The 24,726-nt window shown below is 43.8% G+C and overlaps 2 protein-coding genes across 2 annotated transcripts; both read right to left on the reverse strand.

Annotated features, from left to right (window-relative positions):
- Positions 1-2,733: 2,733 nt before the first annotated feature.
- arf3a (ADP-ribosylation factor 3a) lies at positions 2,734-11,013 on the reverse strand. Its single transcript, XM_052058224.1, has 5 exons — positions 10,955-11,013; positions 6,588-6,770; positions 6,398-6,508; positions 5,058-5,182; positions 2,734-4,974 (listed from the first exon to the last, which is right to left on the reverse strand). Exons 2-5 carry the CDS (start codon positions 6,733-6,735, stop codon positions 4,813-4,815), a joined length of 546 nt encoding a protein of 181 aa, XP_051914184.1. The 5' UTR covers positions 6,736-6,770; positions 10,955-11,013; the 3' UTR covers positions 2,734-4,812.
- A 6,615-nt stretch (positions 11,014-17,628) lies between these two features.
- On the reverse strand, positions 17,629-23,622 carry wnt10b (wingless-type MMTV integration site family, member 10b). Its single transcript, XM_052058146.1, has 4 exons — positions 23,408-23,622; positions 22,481-22,743; positions 19,747-20,141; positions 17,629-18,409 (listed from the first exon to the last, which is right to left on the reverse strand). Exons 1-4 carry the CDS (start codon positions 23,482-23,484, stop codon positions 17,909-17,911), a joined length of 1,236 nt encoding a protein of 411 aa, XP_051914106.1. The 5' UTR covers positions 23,485-23,622; the 3' UTR covers positions 17,629-17,908.
- Between the last annotated feature and the right edge of the window lie 1,104 nt (positions 23,623-24,726).

Below are 24,726 nucleotides of genomic sequence, written 5' to 3' on the forward strand. Positions count from 1 at the left end.
GACTACAAAAATTGGCCAGTATAACAAAGGAGGCTTTAAAGAAAAGAAACACTCGCCTCCAGCTAGCTCGTGAGTTAAAAAGTTGTCATGTTGTTCATTGGCCTGATCTCTCTGCTTTTCATTTTTCTTACTGAAGAAAAAAGTGAAGACCTACAAAAAAGCAACAGGTGAACATGACTGCAATGAAGGCCCAGCAAAGCATGTTTCTCCACAATTTGGACGAATGTCAAATAAATGATGAGTTCATGCAACAGCAGACAGTTTTTGTGTGTTGTGTGTTTTTAGGCTCCATGCCATCAGGGATGGCGCTACAGCAGAGCTAGGGAGTACTATGTGCAGTAGCTTTGTTACAAGTTTGTGTAGACCCAGTTAAGCCTCTCCATATGTTTATTTGTTATTCTAAAATCCATTTATCTATTGTCAGAGACGTTCATCCTCACGAGGGACGTGGGTATCACGCTTCTGTGTCATAGTAGGCGGGATCGATCCTTCCTTCCTGGGCAATCAGCCCCCATCAGGGACTTGGCCCCCTCCCGGGTCCCACACCCGATACGACTCTCGCTGGTGCCCCGCGAGGTTCACTATCAGTGCGGGCCCCGGAAGGGCCCTCACCTGATTTTTGTTTAAGGAGGGTTGTGGGGCGGCTACTCCCACTTCCCTCCGTTCCAGCGGGGCGAGCCCTGGGCCCACACCTTCCGGTGAGCCCCCGCCTCCTTCCCTGCCGGCTGGTTGGCATTTAGCCGCAACTGGGGCCCAAGAGCCCCGGCATTCCCGCCTCGCGCCACTTGGAGGCATCCCACCACGCGAGGTCTGATCATCATCATCATCATCATCATCATCGTCATCATCATCATACTCTTCATCATCATCATCTGCCTTTAAAAAGACTACAATGCTGACAGCCCGCTTCATAGTCATCTAGCCAATTCTTTGTATTTTTGTTTTGAGCATGGCAGTCTGAATATTTTAGTCCCTCGTTAGGCTAGCTTCATTTGTTGCTCAATGAATATTCATCTGTCAGTGTCAGTCAGTGAGTATTTCTGTCGTGTTATTATTGTTCTCCTTGTAAAAGAATTCAAAGTCCCCATTGTCCAGCAGGAGGAGACAGAGTCTGAAGATCTTCAGGATAAAGTTGAAACCGCATCAGTTGCTACAACTCTCTGACAGCCACATTAAAAATGATAGCAGCCAAAATGTATGCAAGGCAGAAAGCAACACAACTTGATGAGATGGTGAAAATCTCGTAAAAACAAACAAACAAAAAAAGAAACAATACATTGTGACCAACAGAATGCAACATTTGTCTTCTCCTTCAAAATAGCTGTACACTTGGTTGTTGTCTGGTTGACTCTGGCATCCTTGATGATTCGGTGCACTTTGAGGTGTCATGGTGTCAGCCTGTCTCCCCGGTGGCCCCTTCCAAGGCGAGCTGCGGGGGTGACTGCTGTGGCCTTTTGCAGTTATGTCTCCCTTCAAAGATTGATGGATTGATTGTGGGGCTGTTGCCAGTGTGTCTGTGCCCTGGGCGAAGGCGTCCCGGTTACGGGTGGGAATCCCAGCTATAGTATCTGTCCTGGGGCGACTATTGTAGTTATCCTGCAGGGGGCCGCAGAGCTGGTGGCCCCGAGAGCAGCTCTGACTCACATACTGCTGTCACACCCCTGGAGACAAACAGTGGTCCTCTTCCATACACCGGCCTCTCATCAGACTCTCTGGAGTGGAGCTACAGTATGTTGTGCCAAACTCCACTGAAATGAAAAGCTCCATGTTCACCTCTCTGTTTTGACATATCCAATTTTGGGTCAATATTGGGTCTCGTTTAATGTTCATGCACTTCAGACTGTGCAATCTAGTGCTTTTCTTATTCGCGGACTATTTGGCAGTTCCCACAGTATGGACAAAAGTATGTGGGCAGTGTGACACACGTTCCATGGTTTCCAACTTTGTGGGAAGAGTTTGGAGAAGGTCTTTGGCATGTTGGTGCAAGAGCTTGGCTTGAAAGCCCTGACCTAACCCCATCAAACACCTTTTGGATAAACAAGATCAGGGCTAGTCTCCCTGGTCCATCAACAGTCTTTACATTTTTGTAGTCTGTCGTATATCTGATGCAGGGAAAATATGAAACAACATATTTTCTTCAACATAAATATCACAATTACTTGTTACTATGTACTATTTATATGTGTAATTTGTTTATTGTTTGATTGTTATTTATTTACTAATTTAGACCGTGGCCAAAATATATTGAGACGTTTTCCCACCATTTTGCTCACCTTCAAATTGAAACATCTTATGAAGTCTGCTGCAGACCAATGTGTAAAAGGTGAAGCCATTGGCCGCCATCTTTCATTGCCACCCACGAACATCACCAAACTTGAACACAGATTTTTCCCGCATAGATACCTAGATATTTTTTTTTCACATTATGTTGTTTCTTTGGTGAAAATAACACAAATGTGTGCGATACGGTTGTAGCAATAAGCGTACAAGAAGCTCTAAAAGCACATTTCAACTCTAAGAATGAAATTATACATTTTCTCTGATAATGTATAAAACTGCCTTCAACCACAAGAGCCGATTGATAGTCCAGGTTATAATTTTACTTCTGTGGATCCTCCTTCACGAAAACAGCTCCTAGGTTGCTATGGACACTGATATCTCATCATGAGTGTCTACTACTTAATGCTAAACCATCCAAATGAACAACAGTCAAAGATAACAAGTGAAGCAAAGAAATGTTCATTCTCTTTATTGATCAGGTGACTTATTATGATGACTGAAACTGTAGTCTCTGCTGTCATTCTTTCAATTCCAAAATGTTTTTGCTTATGTCATCAGGGTAAAATCCGCCCATCTTGACGAAATGCGTTTTTGAAAGAAAGGGGACATTTAGTTGCACAAACTTGCTTGTGAAATTGAACTCAACCAGTGGCAATGTAAGGCCAGATAAACCAAGCTTGCACGAAAAACAATGAAGTAGAGAGCACCTTGCACACAACACACACACTTAGTCAGTACTGATGCTGGTACAAAATGTTTTGATTTGAGTACAAATCACCTGATGTACTTTTCAGAAATAATGATATACAAAGACACGCCATTGCATATTAGAAGGTAGTTGGGTCTTGTACTGTATTAAATGCCTCCTCGTGCTCCTACCACTGATTTGATGTAAAGCTGTGAACAAATTAAGCACAAAACGAAACCAAATAGTTCATCAATCGGAAAAGAGTAATTTATACATACATGTTTATTGTAACAGTGTGGCTGGTTTTATTGCAAGATGGTACCACAAGTGCCACAAAAGAAACACATTGTCGACTGTTCGGCCAAATTGAATGGAAGTGAGGACAGATGCTTCGAGAGATATAATGCAGCTGCTTTCACACTGAAGCTGAAAAGTAAACATTCAATCAATGTCCGTGGGTGGCTCTGCCAGCCAGTAGCAGCATGTTGTCTGATATGCCCGGCGCTGACTGCACCTCCTGCATCAGTATAGTGACAACACCTCACTGAGCATCGTACACATGAAGAGGACCCTTATTGAGCACAGCAAGAGGGCCAAGCATGGTTTTTTTTTCATGGTGAGTAGGCAGCGAGTCACGGCTCCCATCAGCCCACTAGCCTGATTTGTCTGTCTTGACGTACAGCATGGGAAGCTGTGACACACATTTGTTTGACGTCTTCTTTCTTCACTGCTGCCATTAGCAATGTAGTGATATACTGTTTTATATAACTGCATTTCAAATCTGCTTCCGAATAAATACACTCTCATAAAAGGTTATCACTATAAAACGATCAGCTGTGTTATGAGGTGAATAAAAACATATGTATCGCCCCCAAAAAATAATAAAAATAAAAATATATATTTTAAACTAACAAAAGTAAAATATTTATTTTACTCTGATGCACTGCATTGTTCGGACAATGAATGACAAAACAGTGGTTTTAACAATTTGCTCGTCCCACAATGTAACTCATTTACATACGCAGTGATCCCTCCTTATTTCGCGGTTCGTTTATCGCGGCTTCAGTGCATCGCGGATTTTTTCATACATACAACATATTCATAATAAAAAAAACAATTCATATACATGTAGTACAGTACTGTATATGTTGCTCTATGTGACTCGTTGTTGTTTTGCTGACTTTCGCAGCTTCTCGCGGACCGTTTGCGGACTTAAAAAAAAATGTTTACTGCAGATTGTTGTTCATAAACTAACCTAACTTATACATGTTTAAATCTATTAGTGTACAGCATTAAGTCATGTTACTTCAAAATGTACTTGTACATGCATGTATACCATTAAATTTGACCTTATAAATATTATGTGCATGTACCTATATGGAGGGTGGGGGTCGCTACTTTGCAGAGTTTCATTTATTGCGGGTGGTTTTGGTCCCCATTAACCGCGACAAACGTATCGTACAATTGGGTAACATTACGCCACCAGCACAAGTTAAGAACATGATAAAATCATCGAGACGACAAAGGAGAGAATATAGATGTGCCAGTTCAGTAGCATTAGACATAACATGATTCACTTTGTACATCCCAAGTTATCCAGTGTCTAGAAAGCAAAAACACTTGGGTGTCATTGGTTCGCACATGATTCAACACTCTCAACAGCAGCTCCAAACAAATCAATAAATCTAGTTAATAACGAAAAGAACAAGATAGAAGTTTGTTTTTTTGGGGGGGGGAAATGCCATTGAGTCACCTGGAAGGGGATTGTCAGCACTGCTTCTCCATGTGAACTCAATGCATCGAAAGGGAGTACGACCTGGAGCTGGCACTTCCCCATTTGCTCTTCACTTTTTGTTCTTCAGCTGATTAGCCAGCCAGTCCAGGCCCTCATACAGGCCGTCGCCGCTGGTGGCACAGGTGGCCTGAATGTACCAGTTGCGGTGGCGCAGGGAGTGCAGGCCCAGCTTGTCCGTGATCTCCGCCGCATTCATGGCATTGGGCAGGTCCTGTAAAAAAACAAAGGGGTCATTTCATTCAGCGACGTGCCGTGCCATCGAGTGCCAATAAACAGGCACAAGCAAGTCTATACCTGCTTGTTGGCAAAGACCAGGAGAACGGCATCCCGCAGCTCGTCCTCGGCCAGCATCCTCATGAGTTCCTCTCGAGCTTCATTCACACGCTCGCGGTCGTTGCTGTCCACCACAAAGATCAAACCTGCACAGACGAAACGAGAGCGCGATCTCATTGAGCAATAATATGGAACGGTGGAATGTCGAGCACAATGCATTCCAAGATCTGAGATGACCAGGTGGGATATATTACGCCATCAGAAGCTTCTATCAGATATATTTTTACGGCTCAAGCATGGAGAGATGTGCGGGCATAGGAAAGTCGCTGGATGACATAGCATCCATTTTCCAGTGAGCCGGGGTTTCACATAATTAGCGGATAGACTAATTGTCATGGTTTTGCTCTGTCTGTGCTTGTTGTTTTCAGCACCAGCTGGAGTCGAGGGCAGGCCTCTTCAGCAGGTGCACCTGTGCCTTGTTAACAATCAAGCCTGTCATGTGTGACTGCCAAACTGCCTAGTCACTGTCGGATTATTGACCTTGCTCACTGTTTATGCTCAAGTGATTTTTTATTTTTCCGGACCTCTTGCACAAGTTCATCATCGCTCTTGTTTCGCTAGATTTTTGTTCAGTAAGTATTTTGGTTTTCATGTCATTTTGGACTACAAAGACACGCTGCCGCTACAGCAGATGGAAGTGTCGTGTGTTGCCACTTGCCACTTCGTTTTGAGTACTTTGGGTTGTCAAATTTACCTTGTAGTTTCCAAGCATATTCTTTTCAGATCTGGTTTTCCTGGCTTGTTGCAGACAGCGATTTCTGTTTATACTTTGTTGGTACTTTGTCTTTCTCTAAAGATTTTTTGTAACACTCCACCGTGTTCGTGTTCACACCATGTCATTAATAGTCTCAACTGTATTTCTAGAGCACTTTAAAACAACCATCACTTTATACAAAGTGCTGTACATGGAGCGGAAATAATCCATACAATCCATACAACAATAATGAAGACAGTAGAATGTACAAGGTAGTTGCCATTGCTGAATTGCATTTATTGTCAATTGTGTTGAATAATATATTCAACACAATGGGTTGCACAGCTCCAGTATTTTTTTTCTCTCCTGGTGCGAAAGCGGGGTTTGGCCGATAGGTACGGGGGCTGAGAAAATATTAGCTAAGTTTACTTTAGAATATCAAATTAACTGCTAGGGGGGCTTAACTGGGGCCACAAAGATTTTTGATGGGGCTCTAACTCACCCCTGGGCCCGGTATAGCGCCATTTGGCTCCGTTCAGTTTTAATGACCTAATCTAAAACATGAGTGTACACACAGCAGCATTGGAGAACCATCATGGCCACTTACCCTGAGTGTTTTGGAAGTAGTGCCTCCACAAGGGACGAATCTTGTCCTGACCGCCCACATCCCACACGGTGAAGCTGATGTTCTTATACTCCACAGTCTCAACGTTAAAGCCTGAGCAAAAGGAAATGACAGAGTCATGCAAGCTGAACTCAGCATTCACTGTTTTTTCTGTGGTTCTCGCCTCACACACCAATTGTGGGAATTGTGGTGACAATCTCGCCCAGCTTCAGCTTGTAAAGGATGGTGGTTTTCCCAGCAGCATCCAGCCCCACCATGAGAATCCGCATCTCCTTTTTCCCTATCAGGCTCTTCAACAGGTTTCCAAATATATTGCCCATGACGACCAGCGGACCGCTCCTCAGCAGCAACAGAACTATGACAAAAGAAACTCTTACAAGACCACTTGCAGCAAGCACGGTGGAAACACAAAACAAAACAAACTGTCAACCACACATTGAGAATGTCTAGACCGCACAAGAAAACATGTGGTGGGGACACTGTGGCTCTTAAAAAAACAGCTCTGTTACACGACGGAACCACCTCAGAAGAAAGCCAGTAAAAGTGCTTCACACCTTGGAAGGCGGAGGACCTCTGAGGTGCTTTGCACATGAGCGGCTTGATGGAGACATCAGTCACAATGCAAATTTTTTTTTTACGTGGAGTTGTGCCAAATGGCCACTTTTAAAGCTCCTGGCTTTCACAAATGCAGTGAAGATCACTCTGATCAAAGACACTCTGCCTGCACAGCAGATGGAAGATTTGAAGTGGTCTCATTTGAAGTCCTGACGCCAGTATTAAATCAACATTAACTTTATCAACAAATGCAGCATCCATTTTATATTCACCCTTTACTTCATTTGTCACTGGGCCTGCAGTGCACATGGTGCTGCTCATTTTCGTGTCTGAGACAGATGGATACTGTACTGGAGACTCAGCTCCTTTCTCAGCTTCTCAGAATGTGTGGTAACATTAGTCATTCTTCACAGAGGATAAATCATGTATGCTTGTGAGTAATGTGTTACAAGGCCTGTCACAATAATTACTACATACATTTATTGCTGGATGAGGAAAAAAATGGGCTCAATTGTTTATTTTCAGACTTGATAAACGCTCATTTCCATGCATGTTTGTTTACATACGTCATCAACATTCAGTTGTGCTGCTTTGTTGCCTCTTATGTCAGTCATACTGCTTGCCGCTCCGTGAGTTGGCTCCCGTTCAAATAGTTTGGTTCGCATGTGTCCCATCGGTTCAACGACACGCAACTCTTTTTCTCATTTGTTAATGAGCCACAGCAGTGTATCATAGTCCTGATAATAGAATTTTAGCATTAATGCTCGCTGGCACAACAATGCACATCAGCTCACTTGCTGTTTATGCTCTATTATGCAAACATTGGTGATGCCCATCAGGAACTTAAAGAGATTGACAACCAGCATCAAATATCCATTTCGGTGCACCAGAATTGACAGCGAGACCGGCGTAATGAGTCTGGATTTCTCCAATGCTGGTGCATCGCAGGAGCTTTCAGCTCACTGGAAATCACAATGCTTTTATACAAACCCGTCAGTCTGTGTGCATTGTATAAGATTTATTTATTTGGGCTTTTATTTATGTGGGAATTGATCTCGGTGAGAAAACAAACTTTGCTGAGGGAAGGTACTTGTTTTTCATTATTAAAATCTCATGGGTAACCAGCAAATAAAAACAAAGTATGAAATCTGTTCTGAAATGATCTTGTCTACTGTCAATTTAGTCACTATTGTTCTTAAACAAGTGGCCCTTGTACATCCCATCCTGTAGACTTGGGCGCCCTGTCTCCTTATCTTAAGTCAACAGTCTCAAACTTGGGCCTTAAACTGGACAGTGATTTCAAACTTGACCGGCAAATTGGTGCCGTTGTTAAATCCAGCTTCTTTCACCTTAGACAGCTGGCCAAAGTAAAACCTCTCCTCTCTCATGAACACTTTGAGACAGTAATTCATGCCTTTGTCACATCTCGGCTCGATTACTGCAATGCCCTTTACTTTGGAGTCAGCCAGTCCTCCATTAAACGCCTTCAGCTGGTCCAGGATGCCGCTGCCCGCCTCTTGACTGGTACTCATAAGAGGGAGCACATCACTCCTACTCTGGCATCCCTTCACTGGCTCCCCATACATTTTAGAGTTATTTTCAAGATCCTCTTATTTGTTTTCAAATCTCTAGATGACCACGCACCACCTTACCTCTCTGAGCTCATCCGCCCCTACACACCTGCCCGGCGCCTCAGGTCTGCGGACCAGTCTTTGTTAGAGGTACCAAGAGCTAAACTGAGGCTCAGAGGGGATCGAGCCTTTTCTGTTGCTGGTCCCTCTGCAACATTCGGCAAGCCTCCTCGCTGCCCATCTACAAAACTCACTTGTATTCTTTGGCATTCAAGTCAGCATGACTTAGATTTGTTCTTGGTTTTACTGCTCGGTGCTTTCTACCGTCTTTATTACCGATTTGTTTTACTGTTTATTGTATATGTTAAATTGCTCCATGTACAGCACTTTGTATGCAGCGATGGCGGTTTGAAAGTGCTCGATACATACAGTTGAGTTAAATGAACTTCAAATGGATGTTCTCCAATCATTTTTCCTCTCACATCACCATATCAGTGAAAAACAACAACGATAGTATCATTTATCGGGTGAAAGGATATTGTCTTTATTGCGACAGACCTAATTGTTATACAGTATTATGCCATGATTCCATTTCGATTAGTCTCCAACAAGTGGCAGAGCAGGACCGGTTTGTCCAGCTGCGCACCTGTACTCATGATCAACGGAATATTTAAGGACAGCCAACAACTGGCTGTTGAGTAATTCACCTTGCTCAAACGATTGTTCGAAGTGCAATTTTCTAGACATTCCAAGATTTTGTTCTGTTTTCTTCTTCGCTTGGCTTTTGTGCTTGTTTTTTGAAAGTACTGGTTTTGTTTTGTGCTTTTTTTTTCATGGTTTGTATCATGTGTGTTTTGGTGCTCTTGAGACAAGCTATTTCTGTTTATATTCTCCTTGCATTTTGTGAGCGCTTTTTGTTCTCATTTAACCTTGTTTGTTGACCAGCGTCATTATTTGTACTTTGTCTGCCTCATGCCATTTTTCTGTAAACCAAATATTTTTTGGTGTCTATCTTTACCCGAGTCTACGTTTGTTGAATCCAATTCTGCACGGACCCTTCTGGCCATACTGACATATCAGTCTACATGTGTTGCTGCGCCGTTTATGTTCAGATATCTGTAGCTTAAGGAGTAAGAACACCGCAACACAGACTCTAATTGTTAGGTCATGTGTCTGTGGGCTTTCCTGTTGTTGGCTTGAAGGTAGCTATGTGGTTGTTTTAAATACACAATGTGTCATTTTATTTGTTTGATGTTTAGTTTAACAGTAACCTTTAGCTGAGAGTTCCAATTAATCACTTGATTGTATTTCATGTTTTCTTCGTTGTTTTGTTTTCTATTTTGTATACAGCATCGACAATAGGATGTCAGAACTTTTTGGTTGTTTGGACTGCTTTGGAATTCTTCATTCACATCTTGACTCTGACAAAAGGTGTACAGGGGGAGAGTGCGAAAAGTGGGGGTGTTGAAAAAGTGGGTGGCGGCGACACCCACCTCCACATGGATGTGACATCCCTAACAACTACCATGACTGCGACTACTAATAGTAACAATGTTGGGGGTACTAGACCAATTCTAGATGTATGGAAACTACAATGAAATCTCTCTTCATAAGGCCTTGTGAAAAAACGACTTTCACAAGCAAAAATTGGTTTCCTTCACTTTTTTGTCTGGGTGTGAAGGTCTAATTTGTGAACATATGTTAATGATTCTCATATAAATTCTGCTTTAAAGATTGGCCGCTGACTACAGCTCGCTCTCATTCTGGTTCTGAATGTGGAGATGTGATTTGGGGAGGATCTATTTACCTTCGAAAGAAAGCTGCAACGTCATTGCATATCATAAACATACTAAGTGGATTACTAAATATGCTGGGAATGACAAAACGACTTACATCGTACTAGTGTACCTAATGGAGGTGATTAAATGCTTGAGATGAACATATTGCGGTCTCAACCAATAAAAAGTACCTTTAAAAACAAAACGTGACTTATGATGTTATGATGCTTAGTGCGCTGGGGTTTAATTGCCGGACTGCTACGTTGTGCTGCTGTCGCTAAAGAGCCGTGTGTACCTAATCAATTGACTCGCGAGGGCTCAAGATCTAAGTGATGAGGCAGGGGCCGTATTCGAATGGCACACATTAAAAGCTCATGTTTCTTCGTTAAATGATAGTGTTATTATATACCCCCTAATGTGCAGTGCGTGTGTGTGTGCGTGTACGTGTGCGTGTGCGTGTGCGTGTGCTGCAATCGCCGCATTGAGTCACGACTAAAGCAGACCGGTCGGTTTCATTTCGTCGATTAAGGAACGTTAGTTCCATTATATTGATGAGGAACAATGAAGACAGAATTGTCACATGTACTCGTCTAAATGGTGGCACATTTTGACGCTGGTATTTCATTTCCACTTACCCGTCTCCGAGAGGCTGTCAGCCAGCTGGATGGAGGCGAGAGTCAGGCTCGTCACAAGTATCGCGATGGAACACCCACATAGTCTCGCGGTATTTGGATAATCACGCGCTCACACACAGTGATGCAACAGTAATTCGAACATTCAGTGACGAATTTAATGTCTCTTCATAAACCAAATAACACATATTACTATTTCTTTTCCCATTGAATTTTGCACAGGCACACATTTCCCAAGGACTGATCATCAAACGAATACAACTGCTGTTACAGCAGTTAACCAAACCCATTGCGCTCCAAAGAATCCAAAGGCAAACTTGCTTGAATAATTAACACTGGGATCGTCTTAATAAATAAATAAGGTGTCATAGGATGCTTGTGACTCCTCCTCCAGATACAACGAAATTGGTGAATAAATGTTCCTCATGACAACTGATTTTAATTTGTTTAAATACCAGGGAAGAACCAAATGTGTAGTTTTCATTTTGAGCTACAGCTTTGCATTGGGTGTGAATGGTGATGGCATGTCAAAATCCATTTACATACTCCAACCGTCATTTGCAACAAAACAGACACAGCTCGAGTCAATCTTGAATGCGCTCAAACAGATAGCAAACAGGAGGATGAAATTGGAGCCTGCTTGCAGCCACGCTATGTGTTTATCAATGCGGCGGCTGAAGGCGCAAGAATAACGTGCGGAGCAGATGTTTGCAGCTGCACGCCAGATTACGGGGTGGAGCGGATAGCAGGGGCTCACGGCGGGTTTTGTGTGAGCCGAGAGTTTTGGTGAGGGTTGCAGGAGGGTTACGACGGGCTGGGGCAGCGGTGGCAGAGGAGGTGGGGCGGCTAGTTATGACTTAAAGGAAGCTCTCCTCTGAAGTGTTTGCCAGCATGAACCCCAGCAAACACAATCACAAGTCTGGTGGCTTCTGCTAGCTGAACTAATGAGGGCCTGCATGTTGAGGGCAGGGGCTTTGATGTTCTGGGTAGCTGCCTCCTTGTGTTTTCTCTGCCGCTCTCCTTCCCGGCCGTGTCCCACATCAAAAATGAAAGGGGAATTGAGAAGCAGATGTTGTGGGGCTTGTATTTATACAGTGTGCACGTTATTCATCCCTTCTCTGTAGCCCCCATTTGTCCTTTAACTCCTGCGCTGCAGCACAAATCCGCACAATCTTCTATCTTTGTATCCAGCTAAACACACGCAATCGCCTCACTTCGTACATATAATCACAATGTCAATCATTGCGGGTCACTTTTATCTCTCCCAACTTCCTCTCTGCTCGCCTCCCTTTAATTTCAGCCCAGTCTGGTTGTCATTAGTCGGCCGCTGTCAATGTATTTCTTTGCATGAGTCTCACTCTGCAGCAATGACAGAGAGATCGGGAAAAGGAGAAAGCAATTCCAGTCCATCCACCAACTCTGTCTGACACATGGCGGAAATGGTGACAGGAAATTTCGTGTTTCAGGAGCTCTGGGGTGAAAGTATGAATCCATGCAAACCAGAAATCCGGACCTTTATCATTCCATAGCACTTGCTGTCTCTTTCCCCCCGCACTAAAAAACAAACAGAGTAGCCGATTCAGCCACTGGCGCAGCCATTCCTCGGGAGTAAAAGCTATTTACCTAACTCTGTACCAAAAGTACATCTGCAATAAATCCAGGTTTTCCGTGCAGACATTGGAGATATTACAAATGGTGCAGCAGCCAGTTGCTGGCATGAACATTTTGCTGAAAGTGCATGAGAGAGAAACGCAGGTCATCAAGAGTACTGGATATTGCCATCTTATTACCAATAAAATCAGCAACTTATATTTTCAAAATGGAGTTAGAATGGCATAATACAATCAAAAGCAATTCATCCAATGACTTCTAACTTGATGATACAGCTCCAAGGCACATGTGCACAAGGCATCCTCACAAATTGCTTCACTTTGCCGCATCCAAACTGGTTGCACCGTCGACATACTCTCGGTGGGGTCTCTAAGTATGTACTGTAGATGTTGTCGATGGCAATACTTTCCAAGGTTGTCAAAAATAGTGCCATTCAAGACTGTTTAATGGGAGCAGCAGTGCTGCACGAATAGAGTACAATAATTTCATGTACCCCCCTCAAGGTTGATATCTGGGGACTGGGGTCTTGCCCCAAGACTGACTGGCAACCATTCCAGTCTGTATCCTGTTATTGACCTAAAATCATCTGGGATGGGCTCCAGATGAATTGTGATCCTACTTAGATTGAGCGGAATAGAAAATGGACAGATGAACATTGCCCCTACTTTGGCAACCATGTTACAGCATCTCAACAGCACATTGGAGTAAATGTATCAATTCCGGATAGATTATCCTCCTCTGGTGCAGCAAAGACTGCTTTCTGCTTTCCTGGTACTTCTCTCCACTAATTTTAAAAATCATATTTAAGTCAACAATGTACTGCAGCCACTAAATGCCTCTCTCATGGAATTTTGTGGGTATAACTAAGCCTCCAAGATGAGCGTTGCATTGAGCTTTCCGTCTTTCATGCATACAATGGCTGTCCTATAATGCAATGGTTTTACTTCAGTGGGACCAACTCACAAGTGCAGAGTATCAAGTAACAAGAGCAGAGCTCAATCAGGATTTCTAAGCAAATAGTCACACACTTGACACCAGTCAGCACTGTTGTCATGAGTAACATCTGCCATGAAGCAATGACTCTCTTACGGAATTTATTTGAAATACTTCAGCTTTCCAATCTCCATTTGAGAGAATACCAGGTGTGCCTCTATATCCGTGAGAAATCAAACTGATCCATCAACTAAATCTAACTTGTATTTGGAAAAAAAACATAACACAAAAAAAAATAAAAATAAACAAGTTTTTGTTGTGCGTCCAAAACCACAGGCGCAAGATATACAAACTCTGTAGCAAAATTAAAGAGCATTAGAAGAGACTAATTACAACCGGGCTGTTCTGGCCACGAGCCCTCAGCCAATGACAACACAGTAATAATATTAATAAAAATAGATTTACAAATATACATGTCGAGTTAAAAGTCGAGTTGGCCATACCTAAACTCCCGGACGTCACTTCCGGAGTGAACGCTGGCGAATTTTGGACGCCGCTACTCCCCGTGATTTTTTGATTTTTAAGTCCATTTCATGTCAATTTTTTATCTTTTATAGCCGACATATTTTATGTCGACCTGCTTTTATGGTCACCGAGTGAACAATGATCAATCCACACTCGATCGGCCGAACTGTCATTACCTGTCATCGAGTATTGAGTTGTCGTTGAGTTGCGGCTAGCGGCTAGCTTACCCACTAACTGTTGCCGCTTCCCGACTTCATTACTCCGGTCCGGCTATGTCAATCAGCTGTGAGTGGCTTGCTTTCTGCTGGTTCGCTCTGTGTGTTTTCCACCACTCATTGGAAGCGCTTCACCAATATGCAGCCACTGAGCTCAAACTCAACTTTAATCAACACGGTCCACCACCGCCTGCTCTGCTCCAACACCCGGACATCCTTTACGTGCCCCGGCGAAGGTGCACTCACCGGGGCTCACGCCGAAACTATCAATACGACAACTCCAGCTCCATCAGGTCGTTCTGGTCCACCGCTCGCCGCCCACGGAAGAACACCGGACGCCGTGCGGATGCCTCTGTGTTGACACGCGTCCCGAGGTCGGATAGCATCGCGGTCGCTCGCAGCTGCACTCCTGTCAACGTTGGCCTACTGAACATCCGCTCCCTTACGAGCAAGGGCCAGTTCATCCACGACCTCCTGACAGACCGTGAGTTTGACATTCTGTGTCTGACTGAGACCTGGCAGCAGCCAGATGATTATGGTACTCTTAATGAAGCTACTCCACCGGGCTTTGTTTATCACGCTGTGCCGCGCACGACTGGGAGGGGAGGCGGCCTCGCGATGATTCTGCGCGAGGATTGGAAATTTGCACCTGTAAATGTGCCTGCTTTTTTATCTTTTGAAGCGACTGTTATACAGCTCTCTGGATCAACTCCCACACTGATTGCCACTATTTACCGTCCACCAAAATCAAACAAGAATTTTATCACTGACATTACTACACTCCTCACTCATCTGTATACACTATCACCAAATGTGATTCTCTTAGGAGATTTTAATATACACATGGACAATATCAATGACTCACTTACCAAAGACTTTACCTCCTGTCTGGACAGTTTTGGTTTTCAACAGTATGTCAACTTTCCCACACACAGTAAAGGACATATTCTGGACTTGATCTGCTGTATTGGATTATCACCAACAAACTGTAAAACCGATCTCCTCCCATACACAGATCATCTATTGCTTTCATTCAATGTTAACCTGTCATTTTTCAAATCCAACCCACAACGCATTATACATTTCCGTAAAATCAAGGACATTAACCCGGACAATTTAGAATCACTTATCAACAACCTCCCCAGTACTGATTGTCTTTCTACAACAGATGAGTTTTTGACACACTACAATACAAATCTCCATAACATTCTCAATATCCTGGCCCCACTCAAAACCCGAACTGTCTCCTTCAACCAAACAGCACCCTGGTTTACCCCTACCCTCAGACAACTTAAATCAAAAGGCCGTCAACTTGAAAGATTATATAGAAAAACTGGACTCGCCATTCATAAAGAAATGTACACTACCCACTTTCTCCATTACAAGGACTCAATATCCAAAGCCAAATCAATCTTCTACTCTGGATTAATCAGTTCCAATGAAGGCAACCCCAGATCACTCTTTTCACTCATTTCTAAACTCACTAAACCTGCTGACACTCTTCCCTCACATCTCTATTCCACTGATTTTTGTAATACTCTGGCCTCATTTTTTACATCCAAAATCCAACTTATCCACCAGCAACTCACCCCTTCAGCTGCTCCTAACCCTCCTTCTCCATTCTCCCCGGTTCCTACCCACCTATTCTCTGCATTCACATCCCCATCTGTCCACCAAATCTCCATCTTAATCCAGAAGTCCAAATCCTCTACTTGTCAGCTTGACCCTCTCCCTACTGTTTTAGTCAAAGCTTCTATCCCGGCCCTCTCCCCTCTCATCACTAACATTATTCAAACTTCCCTCTCTACTGGCATTGTACCATCTCATCTCAAAACTGCTGCTGTCACTCCCATACTGAAGAAACCTGGCTCTGATCCCTGCGACTTGAACAACTTTCGTCCCATATCAAACCTTCCGTTCATCTCCAAACTTCTAGAGAAAACAGTAGCTGCTCAACTTCACACCCATCTTTCCTCCAATAAGCTATACGAACAATTTCAATCTGGCTTCCGTCCCCTCCATAGTACTGAAACTGCCCTCCTCAAAATATGCAATGACCTTCTTCTCTCTGCTGACTCCGGTTCACTCGCCATCCTCCTCCTGCTTGACCTCAGTGCAGCCTTTGACACCATCTCTCACTCCATCCTCCTCGACAGACTCTCCTCCATTGGCATCACCAGCATCCCCCTCTCCTGGTTCCGCTCCTATCTTTCTGACCGCACCCAGTTTATCCAGCTCAAACGTTTTAGATCTCACCCCTTTCCCCTCACTTCAGGTGTTCCTCAGGGTTCTGTCCTTGGCCCATTGCTATTTCTAATCTATCTTCTTCCCGTGGGTAATATCTTCAGGAAACATCACATTCATTTTCATTGCTACGCGGATGACACCCAGCTCTACATCTCTACCAAACCTAATACCGTACTTCCACCATCCTCCCTAACCAACTGCCTGCAGGAATTAAAATCTTGGTTCACCTCAAATTTCCTCAAACTGAATAGCAATAAAACTGAATTCCTCCTTATAGGCACTAAATCCAATCTAAACAAAATAAACAACTTCTCCATTCCCTTCGAAAGCTCTTCCATCTCCCCCTCCCCTCAGGTCAAGAGTCTGGGTGTCATCCTTGATAGCACCCTCTCCTTCACCTCACATATCAACCACATCACTCGTTCTGCATATTATCATCTTCGAAACATCCACCGGCTCCGCTCTTCTCTCACTCCTCAGTCCACTGCTATACTTGTACACACCCTCGTCACCTCGCGACTCGATTACTGTAATTCCCTTCTGTTTGGTCTCCCTCAAAAAACCCTCCATAAGCTTCAGCTGGTCCAAAATTCAGCCGCCCGCATTATCACACTCACGCCATACATAAACCATATTACACCTGTCCTCCAACATCTCCACTGGCTTCCCATTTTACACCGCATTCAATATAAAATCCTGCTACTCACATTCAAATCCATTCATGACCTAGCCCCTCCATACCTATCTGACCTCATCCATATTCCTACGCCTGTCCGCTCTCTTCGTTCCTCCTCCTCTGTCCTCCTCTCTGTCCCCCCTGCTCGCCTCGTCACCATGGGAAATAGAGCCTTCAGTCGCTCTGCTCCCCAGCTATGGAACTCACTCCCCGCTGACCTTCGTAATACAGCCTCATTAACACATTTCAAATCCCGCCTCAAAACACATCTGTTTCGACAAGCCTATTCACTCAGACCATAAAGCCATTGTTTTATTTATTTATTTTGTTGTATTTTTTCTTATCTTATTTGATGTAGTTTTTTTAACATTGTACTCGTGATTTTAACTGCTTGTTGTAAGGTGTCCTTGAGTTTCTAGAAAGGCGCCCACAAATAAAATGTATTATTATTATTATTATTATTATAAAACACATCAATTAGATGTGGCAGCAGGACTGAAAGGAATGCATCCAAACACACCATGACTTGGCCTTGTAACAATACCGGCAGATACAAATGGTAAACTCACACCGGATGATGGGGAGCTCCAAAAGATGTCCGGTTTAGTGTCACATAAGGAACAAAAAAACAAACCAAAAACAAACAAAACAACAATCTCATGGACAACAGCAGAGTAAAAAGGACTTTCCGTGGCTAGTGCCCTGTACCGCCTGAACGTTATGGCCTTCGGGACTGGACGGCTCGGGGCTCTACTTGCACACGCTGACCCAATCTGTCACACGGCACTCCTCACACAGAACATAGCAGCACCAGTGAAACCTGCAGTTGCAGCGCTGGCTGCGGGTCTGCTTCAGTATGTTGTGTCCTCGGCCGCAGCACAGCGAGCCGCAGCTGTCTGTGCCGTGGCTCATTTTGTTGCACACGCGGCCGTGGGTGCCCAAAGAGTCTGTGGCCGTGTCACGCTCACAAAAGTCGGGGGACTTCTCAAAGTACACCAACTCTCTGGATAAGCTGTGACCACGGCCTGTGTTCAGGCTCCCCGCCCTTCTTCGGCCAAGGCTCCCAATTCGACGGTTGAAAACTCCATTGTTCTTGTTCTGGGAGTTGATCAAGATGGCTGAGAGGAATTTTTCCTTCAGTATTGAACCCACGAGCCGGAACTCTGGTGATACATGCCAACAGGTCTTGAACTGGCAGCTCCCTGACAGGCCGTGACACTTGCACCTCCTCTTCATGTTGTCAGCTACGATCTGTGTGTGGAAAGATGAATTATGGTAGCAGATCAGATACGCATGGCTATGGATAAGCTGTGAAACACCCCGACACAGTGTTGCAGGCCGATCGCATCTGATAGTGACACCGGCTCCCATTGTCTGTTAGCTAGCGAATCCAAATCCAAATCAGGCGAATTCACTGCAAATAAAATGACATTATTTAGTAAATGAAACTCAGCACAATGTTATTTTTGACAAAGTACTTACATTTCATCCTGCTTGTATTATGAGTTTGTTGAGCAAAGTTCTGCATATGTATGACAAACTTGTCAGGCAAGGAGCAGGTTGTGAGCATCATAGGTGTGCAGGTACCTACACTGCATGCGTGTGTACACATGCACGTGTGCGCAGGTGCGCGCGCGAGAGCCGGTCTAGGTCAAACTGTCAGCTTTTTCTTGCAATGCCAACCTGCATATAGAGTCGAGTGTCCAGAAAAATGCGTGGAAAACGATATGATGCCATGTAGCTAGTCTGCTTGGCTAACCTCTACACCCAGCTTTGACTAATTAATGGAGAGAGGTGGGCATTCAATCAGTACAGACAGTAGGTCCGACGGAACCTTGGAAACACTGAGCAACTAAGCACCAACGGAAGCTGTTTTTCATCTATCATCAGACTCGTCAGTACCCGGACCAGTACAGACGGACCTTCTCAGTGCGTCAGTGATGGGCTCATGTTTAGCTGAATGACGGAGACATGCATTCCTTGCGTGTTTGCTTGCGAGGGGTGACGACACCAGGGTTGTTCAAAGCGGAGAAGGGGCTCCTCATCCTCCGACAGAAAAATAAAAGGTTGAACATCACCCGTCAATCTGAAGATTTGTGCTTGTGTTGGCTGCTACATTTTGGTTGCCATAATCCAAGAGTGATACTTTTTTCACGTCATCCCAGCAAGCTGTGTTGTGTAATCTTTGGTGCCACAGACCGCAATCACATTGTCCCATATTGAGAAAGTATGAGTGAAATAATAATGACGGAATGAGGGAGTGATAATGACAGACATGCTGGCTGGCTGTTTGTGAATCATGAATGACAGACTGGTGACATTGACCCTATGTGCCCACCGCTGCAGTTACCCTTGTAAACACTTTTTTACTGACCGTCTCAAAGTTGTGACAAATGGTATTTTAGCAATGAAGGAAGTGCAGTTAAATTAACGATGACGGACAGATGACCCAAGTGATGATTGATGAATGAAGCACTGGGAGAAAATTACTGACACGCCCACCACCGTTAATGAACTCATCAATATGTGAGTCCGTTAGACTTTTGCACCTGAGGACCAGAGTTACATGAAGAAGTCTGCCTGCTCACCTGGCGTCCCACTCGGTTGTTGTGTATCCTCATACGAGCGTGGATGTCTCTCGGGGATCCCAGGGAGTCCAGCCACTCCCTGGAGAAACGCTCCCCAAAACGCAGGTCATGGTTGCAACCCCTCCACTCCCAAGTCTCTTGCGAGGAGCTGAGCTCATCAGGTAAGGGCTTGAAGCGCGCAGTGTGCTGCGAGGCGCGAAGGTGGGTGGGCAGGCCGCTTTTCTGCAGTGTCTGGAGCTGCAGCTGCATGAGCTTCAACCGGAGCTTGTCATGGTTCCGCCGACGCTTGCTTTCGCAGCCGCAACCTCCCAGTTTGCCCAGGCTGCAGGCCGAGGCCACGGAGTGTGCCACGCCCGCTGCTAACAAGGCGAGCGAAAAGGCACTCTCACGAAAACCTTGTGGGAACAGATGCAGTACACAACGTAAGCCCTAACTTACAGAATTGCACCTTGTCTATTTAAGACAACCACATAACTTTTCTTTGAAGTCTGCTAGCTAAATGCTAACACATAATGAGAAACGTCATAGCCTCTATCGTGGCTATGTTTTAACATTTTAAGCCAGGGGTGGGCAATTCCAGTCGTGGAGTGCCTTTATCCTGCATGTTTTCCACCTCTTATCTCTCATCAGCAAGTTCTGCGGAAGCTGTTCATTTGAATCAGGAGCGCTACAACAGGGAAAGATTGAAAACATGCAGGATAGCGGCCCTTCAGGACTGGAATTGCCCACCCCTGCTTTAAGCACTGGAAATTTAGAAACAAATGGTGCAGCAACACATGCATACAGTCAATACGACATCACTCACATAAGGAATTTTATTGCAGCATTTATCTGCGCGAAAAGTAACTTATATTACTGTAGCTTGCTTAGTCACTAAAGTAGCTGTGAACCCCGTCTTTGTGCCCTCTGTGGCCAAGTTGAGCACATCAGAAGGAGTCACAATGAATTCTAACAATGATGCACGATCTGTTTAAATCTCTGCATTCTGTGTGTGTGTGTGTCTCTCTCTCTCTGTCTTTTTCTTTCTTTGTACTGTGTATTCAGGTGTGTGTGCGTGTGTGTGTGTGTGTGTGTGTGTGTGTGTATGTGTGTGTATGTGTCTGTGTGTGTATAAGACTGACTGGAATGGATTAAACATACTTTTGGGATTAAAAATCTGTTGTCTGTCTCTTATCTGAATGTTTACATCATCTTAAACAAAGTTGTTACTGGTGTAACCTGTTTTTTGACTATTTTGTGTGGATTTTTACAGTGCGGGTCAAAATGACCCACAACATAATCAATGTGATTTTTTTTCAACATAATATGAGGGTTAATGTCATTTCCATTCATATGATTTCAAATATAAGTATTGAGTTACAACTGCACCACAGAAATGAAGTCGTGTCTCAATGCACGATGGTATAAACATGACTAAAACAACCCTTAGTCTCATTCTTTGTGTCGGGCTTCCATGGAAGAGGGGCTAAGAATGCAGCCTGTGTCCTCTGTACTAATGTGCTACTGAATGCGTCGACTTGCACTGCCCATTACTGTGATGGATTAAAAACAGATTGTGTCCTCTAACAGAGATGTTAACGATTCTTACTCTGGGTACTCAAGTAAAACTAGAGGTACCTTTGCAAAAATAAATAAATACATACATCCATCCATCCATTTTCTAATCAATTTATCCTCACAAGGATTGTGACGATGTGGGAAGCTATCCCAGTTGTCTTCAGGCCATAGGACACCCTGAACTGGTTGCCAGCCAATGGCAGGGGACACAGACGAACAACCATTCTTGGTCACAATCACACCTTGGGACAATTTAGTGTTACATTAACCTGCCATGCGTGTTTTTGGAACGTGGAATAAAACTGGAGTACCCAGAGAAAACAGCGAGAAAACAAAGGCTCGGGGAGAACCTGCAAACTCCACACAGCAAGGCCGCAGCCGGAATCGAATCCTGCACCGCTGTACTGTGAGGTGGACATGCTAACCAATTGACCACTGCACCACCCAAAGAAATAACACAAATAATAATAAGTGACCCTGTTAAAGGTAGGAGTATGGATTCCACACCTTCGCTAAAGAGACACTACAAACTCTGAAATGTAAAAGTACGAAAGGTAAAAAGTATCACCACTGTACTCATTTTGAACATTTGGAACAACAATAAAAAACTTTCCTGCACACAAAATACTTTTATCAACTTTCATAGTGCTTATGGGAACGGGGAAAAAAAACATTTTTTTTTATGTCATCGAAAACATGCCTGTCAAAGGTACAGTATATGCACTGATCTAACTCACAGCCACGGCAATAAGTAGGGTAACTGTATTTTCTAGTAATGTACTGTATACTTAGAATTTTGATGACTTTTTGACTGTTTTCAAGTACAAACAATATACATGATACATGGATGATTATGATACATGGGTCATTATGTTCCACCTGCCATCTAGTGGAAGAGCATTAATTGTTTTGCCCGTCACGCCATGGCTTAGACAGATAAATAATACTGTAAATGATTTTAGGACCAATTCAGTCAAATCGGATCATTTCATACAGCACAGCCGGTTGTGAATCACAGGTTTAAAGTGGATCGATTCTGGATTCCGATCAAAAGGAGATCAACTTATTCTTCTGAAGCTGCAAATACAAAAAAAAATATGCGAAATATTCTCATCCATCCACAGTTTTAGTTTTTTGGTTTTTTTTGGTAAGCTACGTCACATTATGCGTCTCTCACCTCTGTTGAGGATGTTGCTGTGGTGCAACAGCTTGCCAAGGGCCTCCAGGGACGAGCAGTTCCACCGCTGGTCCCGCAGCTGGTGCTGACACTCGTGGATGGCCACCTGTATGCCTTGCAGAGCCGAGGCCGTCACGTCGGGTCGACGCATGCACATCCTCATCTGACGCTTACTCAGGCCAGCCAGGCGCAGACACACCGAGTTGGAGGTTAGGACCGGATCTCCTGCCACCTTCAGGCTGAGGATGTCATTACACAGCACACTGCGGCCACACCAGCACATATACTCAACTTGTACCCCATGTGCAAATCCGCCGAGGTGATGATAATGCAATGAGTGAGGATGCGTTCAGAAATGTTTCAACTCATTCAACACGAAGCGCTTTCAACTGACTTCACACAGTACAATCTGATGTAGACCTTTTGCATAAATAGATAGATAGATAGATAGATAGATAGATAGATAGATAGATAGATAGATAGATAGATAGATAGATAGATAGATAGATAGATAGATAGATAGACAGACAGACAGACAGACAGACAGACAGACAGACAGACAGATAGATAGATAGATAGATAGATAGATAGATAGATAGATAGATAGATAGATAGATAGATAGATAGATAGATAGATAGATAGATAGATAGATAGATAGATAGATAGATAGATAGAAACAATTACATAATAAATAAAAAGCTTGATTAACAGTAAATGAAATTCAAACTTAAATACAAAGATCAATCAATGCACACGTGTTGTGTTTGTGTTTGGTTTGTCACAAATTTGTGTGACATCTTTGTTTTTTAAAAAATGAAATCGAAAGAATTACTTGAAAGACTTTTGAAACGTCAACTTCCATCAATAAATGTGTTTTAACGCCGACAGTTTCCGGATAATTTTGAATAGTTCTCAAGCGCACTTACGTCAAGGCAGGTAGTAATAACAATGCTGCCGCCAAAATCGGGCACCGGTGCAAGCGAAGTTTGTTTGGTAGTTCCATTTTCTGTCGCGCCGTGACATTAAATCACTGGTGAAGTTTTCCCGTTTGTATATAGACAATTGATTGTTTTTGGAGAAGAGGATTTAATGTCAATGCAGCGGCGCTAAACGACAGGAGAGTGAAGACGAGAAGCGAGGAGCCGATGCGCACTGGAGCAGCCAGGAGGAGTCGGTGGGGTGGGGGTGTGATGGTGGTGTGCTGGGATGGGGGGGGGGGGGGTTGTAGAGGGCCGGCTGTTTGCAAAATATTGCCCACTATTGAAGTTGGACTGCCCAATTATTATGCCAAAACATGCTCTGCAAAATAACATTTTAGAGATAACAAACAGGGTGGCCTTCCTGTATGTTCTCCCCGTGCCTGCGTGGATTTTCTCCAGTTTCCAAATACTTGCATGGGCGGTTAACTGAACACTCTCAACTGTCCGTAGGTGTGATTGTCAGTGTGAATGATTGTTCGTCCATATATGCCCTGCGATTGGCTGGCAACCAGTTTAGGGCGCTGGAAGACATCGGGGACATGCTCCAGCACGCCTGCGACGCTCGTGAAGATAAGTGGATCAGATAAGGATGGATGGAGGGGAGATGAAACAATAAGAAAAAACAACAGATTCAAATGAGAAACCGCACACTTGTGTTGCAAAACCCAACCCAACGATTTAAGACAACGCAACTTTGGGGATAATAATAATAATAATAATAATTATAATAATCATAATAATAATATTCGAGTGTGGTGAGTGTTTCCTTTCCAAAACGTTGCGTATAATAATAATAATAATAAACCACCAGCTTCACCAAATAGAAGTGACAGAAACGGTCTGTATCTCAACCTTTATAATCCAGACATGACTTTTTTGGATAGGATTTAGAATTTTAGTGTCATGTTTTTCTCCGCATTTTACTCATTTTGCTTCATAGTTGCATTTCCACACAAATCTTTGATAAGGTATATCATTTATGATTTACATACAGTATCAGCAAAATAAATAACTCCATGAATGTGGTTTGACTTCTTCCGTCTGAGCCTAAACGTTTCTCTTCACTTTTACGCACAAGTGCAGTTGCTCCCCTCCGTATCATTAAAATCTAGGACAATAAAACGCCCTGCACGAATGGATGTGGATATACTTTGTCCACGAAACACTGAGGGAGAGTCATTGATGGATGTGGCTTGTGGGATGAAGGGGAGGGAGGGGCGAGCTGGTGCACGGGAGAAGTTGCCACTGTACGCGGGAGGCGGCAG

The sequence above is a fragment of the Hippocampus zosterae genome, chromosome 2 (genome assembly GCF_025434085.1).
Source record: "Hippocampus zosterae strain Florida chromosome 2, ASM2543408v3, whole genome shotgun sequence".
Taxonomy (NCBI): domain Eukaryota; kingdom Metazoa; phylum Chordata; class Actinopteri; order Syngnathiformes; family Syngnathidae; genus Hippocampus; species Hippocampus zosterae.